The sequence below is a fragment of the Trichomonas vaginalis genome, chromosome II (genome assembly GCF_026262505.1).
Source record: "Trichomonas vaginalis G3 chromosome II, whole genome shotgun sequence".
Classification (NCBI taxonomy): Eukaryota; Parabasalia; order Trichomonadida; family Trichomonadidae; genus Trichomonas; species Trichomonas vaginalis.
This window is the reverse complement of record NC_067204.1, coordinates 2,852,725-2,861,608: the sequence shown is the minus strand read 5'-3', so window position 1 is coordinate 2,861,608 and position 8,884 is coordinate 2,852,725. Positions and strand designations below refer to the sequence as shown.

The 8,884-nt window shown below is 31.9% G+C and overlaps 2 protein-coding genes and 2 pseudogenes across 4 annotated transcripts, besides 4 other annotated features; all 4 read right to left on the bottom strand.

Annotated features, from left to right (window-relative positions):
• Positions 1-1,024: 1,024 nt before the first annotated feature.
• Positions 1,025-1,167: a mobile genetic element.
• Positions 1,168-4,162: a mobile genetic element.
• Positions 1,554-1,969, bottom strand: TVAGG3_0474930 (annotated as a pseudogene). The gene has a single exon. A coding segment is annotated over exon 1 (416 nt).
• Positions 2,050-2,605, bottom strand: TVAGG3_0474920 (zebrafish ch211-108c17.2-related family; the record flags this gene model as incomplete). The annotated part of the gene is made up of 1 exon (XM_051235679.1): positions 2,050-2,605. A coding segment is annotated over one exon (556 nt), but the record flags the coding sequence as incomplete, so codon positions are not given.
• A 1-nt stretch (position 4,163) lies between the features above and the next one.
• Positions 4,164-4,524: a mobile genetic element.
• Positions 4,525-5,424: a mobile genetic element.
• TVAGG3_0474890 lies at positions 4,803-5,424 on the bottom strand (annotated as a pseudogene). Its single transcript has one exon. A coding segment is annotated over exon 1 (622 nt).
• Positions 5,425-6,788: 1,364 nt separating this feature from the next.
• TVAGG3_0474870 (uncharacterized protein) lies at positions 6,789-7,070 on the bottom strand (the record flags this gene model as incomplete). Its single annotated transcript, XM_051235678.1, has 1 exon — positions 6,789-7,070. One exon carries the CDS (start codon positions 7,068-7,070, stop codon positions 6,789-6,791), a length of 282 nt encoding a protein of 93 aa, XP_051093502.1.
• Between the last annotated feature and the right edge of the window lie 1,814 nt (positions 7,071-8,884).

Sequence of the window (8,884 nt, the reverse complement as noted above, 5' to 3'; positions counted from 1 at the left end):
CGATAGAAAAAGATATAAATTTTACTAAAAAAATTGAATTTTGGAAATTCTTTTGATTTTTTTGAATGATTTACGAAGAGATTGAACACATTTTGTACTATGAAATATCGTTATTAATAAATTTACTTCTTAAACATCTATTAAAATCGCAATTTTGAATATTTTTATGATTTTTTTTGACCCGATCACTTGCGCCCGCGCCCACTGGGAGGGGTGCTTGTAAAGTATTCAAAAATCAATGTAAACATTTCAATTTTTGCTCCCACCTCCCATTGGGAGGGGGGCATATATCTTGTAGCGTTCAAGTTCAAGTGATGAAAGTGCATAAGAAAGCTCCTTAATCATACCGATAGAAACAGCATTAGGGGCGCCAAATGGCGCTCGGTGATGTTTCCCATAAAAGCTTAATTTCAGGTATCCATAATCATAACCTGTCAGACGCAATAATTCATTAGCACACAATCATCGTTTCTCAATCAAGAAACGAAACGCACGATTGATTATGCTGGCCATTAAATTTTCATATCAAATAATTTACTACTTCAAGAAAAATTAAAGACTATCATCAACCAAAGCTTAAAATTCTCAGTGTTTACAACTCTCATACTTCGAATATGCATATTTCCAAAATAGCATGAAAATTTTTTTCATTTGAGCTCATTTTCTTTTGTTCTATTAACTAATACAGGCAGTACAAGCTTGTTATACGTATACTTAATAAGTAAGGTCTTAAGGGAAATAATAAAAAGAATTTTGCTATTAATTATATTAAACAATATTTATTTGTAATTTCGTGATAATTATATTTCTTATTACAAAGTAAAGGTATTTGATATAATGTTTGCCTTAAAAAATGTTTCCTTTGTCTTGCCACCATAGGTATTCTATTTTGTCACTTTTTGCGCGGCAATTTTTCTAAGTTATTTTGTTAAGCTAAATGTGTTATATATCAAATCTGCTTTATAAATATTATGGAAAAGTTTATTTTTATTTTTATTTTTAATTATTATTATTATTTTTTAAAGAGAAAGGGACAAACTATCCAGTGTCACTTTTCAAAGGAATAAAAAAATAATAAAGATGAAATAATAACATGAAATCTTATATAAATATAATTTTATCTAAATAGATAAATGAATTAAGCAGTTTACAGTTATATATATTTAAGGGTATAGTAAACTCAAAATTCTAGAGTTTTGAGAGTGCCAATAAACTCTATAGGCCTATATATATCTATATTTTAAAGGAGAGGTTACGCCATAATATTTGATATTATAAATTATTAATTCAAAATAAAAGTAGAAAATGAAACTAATTTTATTCTAACCTATATAAATATATCAATAATCTAAAATGATTATAGTCTGAACTATATTTTACCAGATTATCAAATATAAGAGAAATGAAATAAGGCATAAAAATATCATAGCATAATTATTGGATAAATGCATTAATAAATTATTTATATCATAATGAGAAAAAATCAAAATAAGAAAATGAGCATAATAATAATTTAATTAAAAACAAAAACAATAAATAAAATGTAATTTTCGTTAATCAAAGTCATCAATGTCTTCGTCTTCTGATTCCCATTCGGACTTGAAAACTTGATAATCTCCTCCTGGTACACTCTGAATGGATTTTTTGTATTTGTTCTGTTTTTTAGAACCTTTTGTAACAGTTTTTTGTTTCAATATCATTTTGGAGTAACAATTCTCTTCAAATGATTTGACACAATCTTCTGGAAGTGGGGAAGATGTAATGCTTTTTGTATATCTCCGAGAAAATGCTCTGGATCATTCCATTCTAAGATTGCAACGTTAACTCTAATGTTAATGTTCTTCCAGGCTCTTGATTTGTCCAAATAGCATGCAATTTTGGAGTTAAACGCTTCATTCATGCAGGTAGATCCAATGGAAGAAACTTTGGAAACTATGGGTGTCCATTTGTGAACCCAGTCATAGAGCATGAATTGAAGTTGGATCGAATTGACACCTTTTTGCCATTCAAAGCATTTGTAATTGTGCGGTTCGCAAAAAGAATGATTGCCTACGTAATGGTAGACACAATTCTCCCACATTTTCGTACGTTTGTCAATATTTTCTTCGGCAAAACATGACCAAAGCCACATACTTAGGCTTGCATTCAGACCCCAGAAAGGTCTCTCTATTTTTTCAATCTTCTGAGTCTTGTCGTTGAAAACTTCAACTGTCTTATGAGAAGCTGAGAACTTTGTAAAATCTTTTGAGATATTTTTTGATACATGACCTGGATCGAATCTTTCAAGATGAGAGACGCCAAATTCTTTAAAGACAGAGACACTTTTGTTATCTCGGTCTTTAATAATCTCTTTAACATCTTTCAAGATATTGTATTTCTTTAATTGCTTCAAGATGATTCGAGTTCCAGCACTTTCCATATTGTTGGAAGCTCCGGAATACTGAGCATGCTGTCTGTTTCCACCAATATGGTTGATGTTCACGCATGCAAGAACTCTTTTTGTGACAGCATCGAGCGCAGTTACTGTACAACTTGGCGAGTTTCGCCTGTGCGTCCATCTTGCATCAATGGATAAGTAACCACTGAAGGACTTTCTCGACAGCATTAGGGAAATACTTTTAAGTCTTCTAATCTTATCGTCACAAAATCTCTGTTGTCTCATGACACCACTCTTCACAGGGGGCTTAGTTCCACAAAGAGAAAGAAAGCGAGCACCTTTTGTATATGGCATTCCGGTCATTATGCAAGCACCAAGCATCTGTCGCGCTGAGAGTCGACGACGTTCGTGGAGTAAAATGTTATGCATTGCCTTTGTTTTCCGTTTTGGGTGAACAATATGGCCCATACAACAACAAAAAAATGAAATCCCGCCAAAAGTGAAAATTGAATAAAAAGTAATAATTAATAAATATATACTATATCATTAGATGAATATTTTGGAATAACATTTTAAAATCGAGGTTTTTCAATGGATAACGGTTCAATCAAAAATTTGACCCCATTTTAGAATCTACATTAAAAATGGAACATTTCTGTCGTTTCAAAATTCCAAAATAACGTTTCTATTCCTCTCAAAAGTAAAAATAAACTTTATTGGGGAAAAAATATTTTTATTTTCCAAAAAAAATGAAAACCTTAAATGCAAATCTAATTTTGATGCTTTTGTTTGTGATTTTTTGGATTTCGAAAAAAATTTGAAAATTCAGACAAGTTACCATTAACACTAATACGTTTCAGCGAGTCGGTCCCATCAGAGAAATTTTCATAAATCGGCGATATAATTTATTATTTCAGCAAAATATTCTCAGATCCAACTAGAATAAGGTCAAATTATACAAATTTAGCAAAGGCTAGTTATCCTACCTATTCAATTAACTTTAATTTTAAATAATTCAAGACAATTCTCAAAATTACCTTAATAATCGCGTTCTCTTCGCAAAATGACGATTCATCATTCACTACCAGCATAACTGAGGGCTTGTGCTCACAGAATAATACAGATAATTTACTTATTAATGCAAAATTTAGTACCAAAAGGTAATCATAGAAGATACAAAAAAAGTTTCTTTATTTTGATTGCTGATTTTATTTCTTCTAAAATTTACCAAATCTAAAAAATCCAAAATTGAATGCTATTGAATTTCATGTTTATGTAACATATACTATTTATTATATAAGGAATAAAAATTTTATAGTTTTAATCAAAAATAAAGGTGTACTAAATGCATACAAAACAAGGTATTTTTTACTCATCCAAAATATGTTAACAGTGCTATTTATATAATCAATATCCGAATTTCGAAATCATTTTGATGAAATCTTTATTTTAAAATTGAGTTGACTGTTAAAATCACCCGAGAAGAGGGATTATCTCAATGAAAAGTACATAAAATAGCAAACGCACAAGATGGCACTATGCAGCTTTATATTGTTATACAGGATGAACATATAAAATGTTTGGAAAACACTTACTTCGTTCTACAAATGTGTATCTCTTTATATCAAAGATTCTTCTCAAATTATTGAGAGACTTCTCTCAAAAAAAGGAAAATTTGATAACTAAAAAAAATTATGGCATAACCTCTCGTTTTGCATAGATATATATTTACATGGTCACAGAGCTTATTTTCATTGTCAAAACTTATTTTTAGTGGACTATACCCTTAATGAGAGACAATATCTAGTTCTATGGTAGAAATGACTCTTAGACTCAAATAAGTAACACAGATAGAAAGTACTCAGTATAACAATTATATATGTACACTCAAAGTTAGTCGCTGCTAAAATCTTAACCTTGCATTTCGGGAAAATCTGACAAATGGCTCTTAGACTCAAATAAGTAACACAGATAGAAAGTACTCAGTATAACAATTATATATGTACACTCAAAGTTAGTCGCTGCTAAAATCTTAACCTTGCATTTCGGGAAAATCTGACAAATGGCTCTTAGACCCAAATAAGTAACACAGATAGAAAGTACTCAGTATAACAATTATATATGTACACTCAAAGTTAGTCGCTGCTGAGTGTGGGACAAACTATATAGTGTCACTTTTTTATTAACCTTATTGTAAAAAATTAATAAAAATAATAATAAAAATTATTTGAATCTTTTACATTAATTGTTTTTTTTTAAAAGTACCTTTAAAGTACAATAAACAAGATTTGAATCTATTGATCCTTGTTGCAAACTTGAATATATTGCTTCAAGAATTTTCAAACATTCGACTTTTTTGTTTTCCAATATTTGTTCATGGTCATTAGCTTTTCGTAATATACGAACAACTTTATCACTATTGATTAATTGAACTTTAAATTTAATCAATAATGCTGGAACAACCGTTGTGTATAATTCAACAACAAAATCGTCTAATCGAATATTCCTTCTCTCTGGGAAATAAGAATGCTTGAGAACTTTGAAATGTGACTCACTGACGTTATTAGTCGCGTCACCTCCGTTGCGATAGCGATTATTCCAACGATCTAAATGATGCCTCCATTGCCTATCGAAGTACTTTTGGGCTTTCGGTTCAGTGGAAAGAATTTCAAGAATTCGATCATAAACTGCATCTAGGTCTGCAGCTTCTTCTTGAGTGAGGTGCTCTGGAACTTCTTCACTTGTTTCAAACGTTTCTTCTTCTGGAATAAATTCAGAATCGTTTGGATCATCAGAAGATTCTCGTGGTAAAAAGATTTGAGAAGGTTGAAATTCATTTTCGATGAATTCTTCTTCATATTGTTCCTCTTCTTCAATTTCTTCTGCTTGAAGTAAGTGAGATTGAGCTGGTTCCTCTCTAGGATTTTCTTCTTCTTGGTTCTGTTCTTCCTCGGGAGATTCTTCTTTAGTATCGAATACTAATAATTTCATTAGATTATAAAATTCTTCAAAATTGTCTCGTGATTTAAACTTATCCGCTTTTCTTATCTAATGGTATACGTTCCATCTTACCTATAGGTATCTTTTCTTTTAACTCTTTCAATATATTGTTTGTGTCTGGAATATGTTTGAGACGGTCCATATAGTTGTCGAAGTCATTGCATATAATCTTTGAGTCAGGAAATACGGTATGACATAAATGGATATATAGAAACTTCCACCGAACAAATCTACAAATGTTAGACCATTCGGTAGTTTCTTAAGTTCTCTCAATATAATATCTTTACATTTACTCTTATTTCCAAAGAACGGTAACGGAGGTTTTGTAAAATTCATTTATATATAATAATAAAAATGTTTTTACCCGAAAAGTAACAGAAAAGTGACAAAGCATGAAAACATATATAATTTGTGAAAAGTGAAACAAAAAGTGATATTTAAAAAGTGACACCATTAATATGATGTAAATAACAACGGTTTTGGTTTTGTCACCGGCTGGTCGGCTGGGGTTCGGTCCTCCTCTTGGGTCTTGGGCAAAATTTCTTATGGGCTAGAGGGCGCAACGCGCCTGGAAGCCCCACTTACCTGACCTGAATGGTATTGATCTTATCCAGAAATAAATATTGCAATGAGCAAATAATATTAAAGGGAAGAAGAAAATACCTATCTTTAGCTTTTGAAGTCTTTTTGAATTCATAAATTCTTTCATACATTAGATAGAATACTTATCTCGTGTACTGTGGCACTGCGTTCCACCTTACCCATTATATGTGAATTTGACACTTTACAAAACCGTTAACGTAAATTTTACAACACAAACGACAACACCAACTTAACCTTAAATATTTATAAAGCCGCCAACCACTTCACCTTACTACTGTAAAAATAAACGTTCTCACTTACAAAAGTATTGTAACTCTTCCCATTGCTGTGCTTCACACAATAGTTCATATTCTTCAGTATCGCTGCTGTCGCTCCAATCGTCAGAGTCAAAATCACTGTCAAAATAAATGTTAGTAAGTTTTGACAAAGCTAATGAAACACGTTTACCGTTTGTATCGTATGCTTGTATAAACTTTCCATTCTTCATTCCTTCATAAACGCTCAAACTAACTTTACCCTTTCTCCCTCGTATCTGATAGAATGTATTTTCACGAGGAACGAAGAACAAATTCTTGAACTCATGACCGTTGTAGTTTGTTATCTCAATAGTTTTCGTCATTTACATCCAAATAAACTTAAAAAATAATTTTAAAAATAAACTTAAAAATTAATGATATCACCACTCCCACACGTATGAAAACATAGCACAAAAATAAATTTAGGTGAAGTGGTGAGATCTCACCTCTTTTTTCACCTGTTTTTTCACCCTGTTGAATTCATTGCTTTATAACTCTCTTCCTTGATTTCTTCATTTTTCATCATTGACTTTATCCAACTCTTCTAACTTCTTCTTAAGTTCAGCAATGTTGTCCTCATGAAGTTTAATCTTTCTCAAAATTCCTTCTCTATCTAATGGTTGCTTTATCTTTCTAAACTGAACTCTACCATCCTTCATAGTATGAATGTAAAAACCTTCTGGAATAGTTCCTGATTTAATGTATTCTACCAAAAACTTTTGTTTCATTGCTTCAGTGACTTTAGTCGTCATTTCAATCAAAGGTGAAGCTAGCACAGCGATAATGGATTTCATGACTTTTAGTATTTCATGCAATCTTAACAGATAGCCTTACAAGTACTTCCAGTGTCCCTAGCTGTCCCTCCTTTTTATATAACTCCATGACATTTATAATCTCGCGAAACTTAACAGGTAGCATAACAGATTAAAATCAGATGAGGTTTTGAACCAAAATTTCTAAGCAACGTTGTCAAGGATTTTGAGGAACTAGGGACAGAGTGTGGCAAAGTCCAAGATTTAATTTATCTTCATCTGTTTCATCAACTATCTCATCTAATATGCCAATATTTTATTCATAACTCGTGGCAAACTCACTAACTTTCGTTATGTTCATCTGCATGCTTCATCTGATAGAAAGTATGACTTTCATTAACTCTGTGAGATAATGAAAACTACTAGGGACAGAGACCATGGCAAAGTTTATGACTTTCATTATTTCCAGAACTTAATGAAAACTACTAGGGACAGAGACCATGGCAAAGTTCATGATTTAATTTATTCTCTCACTAACAACAACCACAAACTCCAACACTAACGACAAACACAAACTCCAACACTAACAACAACCACAAACTCCAACACTAACTCAAGTATTAACTTCAGCACAAATGACAAACACTAACAACAAACACAAACTCCAACACTAACGACAACCACAAACTCCAACACTAACTCAAGTATTAACTTCAGCACAAATGACAAACACTAACAACAAACACAAACTCCAACACTAACGACAAAAATAAATGTCCTCACTTCTTAACAAAGTAATATGTGCTTCTTACACCACCATAGCTCAAACGTTTCTTTTCAAACATCGATTGAAACTTATTTTGAGCCATTGGCTTTAGTCTCTTTTTCTTCAAATACGCCAAGAAATCTTCTTCACATCTTTTCACTTCATAGCCTTCTTTAAACTCCTCCTTGTTAAGTTCTATGAAATCCTTTATAACATTCTTTGTTGCAATGGCTTCTTCACGAACGACATCGTGAACTATTTCATCACTGTTCTCATGTATGACCTCCTCACTGTTCTCATGTATGACCTCCTTATTGCATGAACTATTTCATCACTGTTCTCATGTATGACCTCCTTACTGTTCTCATGAACTATTTCATCATTGCATTCATGTATGACCTCCTCACTGTTCTCATGAACTATTTCATCATTGCATTCATGTATGACCTCCTTATTGCATGAACTATTTCATCACTATTCTCATGAACGTACATGTTTTGTCATGATTTCTTCATCGTAATGAACGTACATGTTTTGTCAAGGTTTCATCGTATATTTTTGTCATAGATTTCATCGTATATGATTTGTCATGACTTCTTCGTATATGTTTTGTCAAGACTTCTTCGTCAAGATTTCATCGTAAATGATTTGTCATGACTTCTTCGTCAAGATTTCATCGTCAATGATTTGTCATGACTTCTTCATCGTATATGCTTTGTCAAGACTTCTTCGTCAAACTTCATCGTCAATGATTTGTCATGACTTCTTCGTCAAAACTTCATCGTCAATGATTTGTCATGACTTCTTCATCGTAAATGATTTGTCATGACCTCTTCATCGTAAATGTTTTGTCAAGGTTTCTTCGTATATGTTTTGTCATGACTTCATCGTATATGTTTTGTCAAGACTTCTTCGTCAAAACTTCATCGTCAAAACTTCATCGTATATGTTTTGTCATGATTTCATCGTAAATGATTTGTCATGACTTCTTCATCGTCAATGATTTGTCATGACTTCATCGTATATGTTTTGTCATGACCTCTTCATCGTAAATGTTTTGTCAAAACTTCTTCGTACATGTTTTGTCATG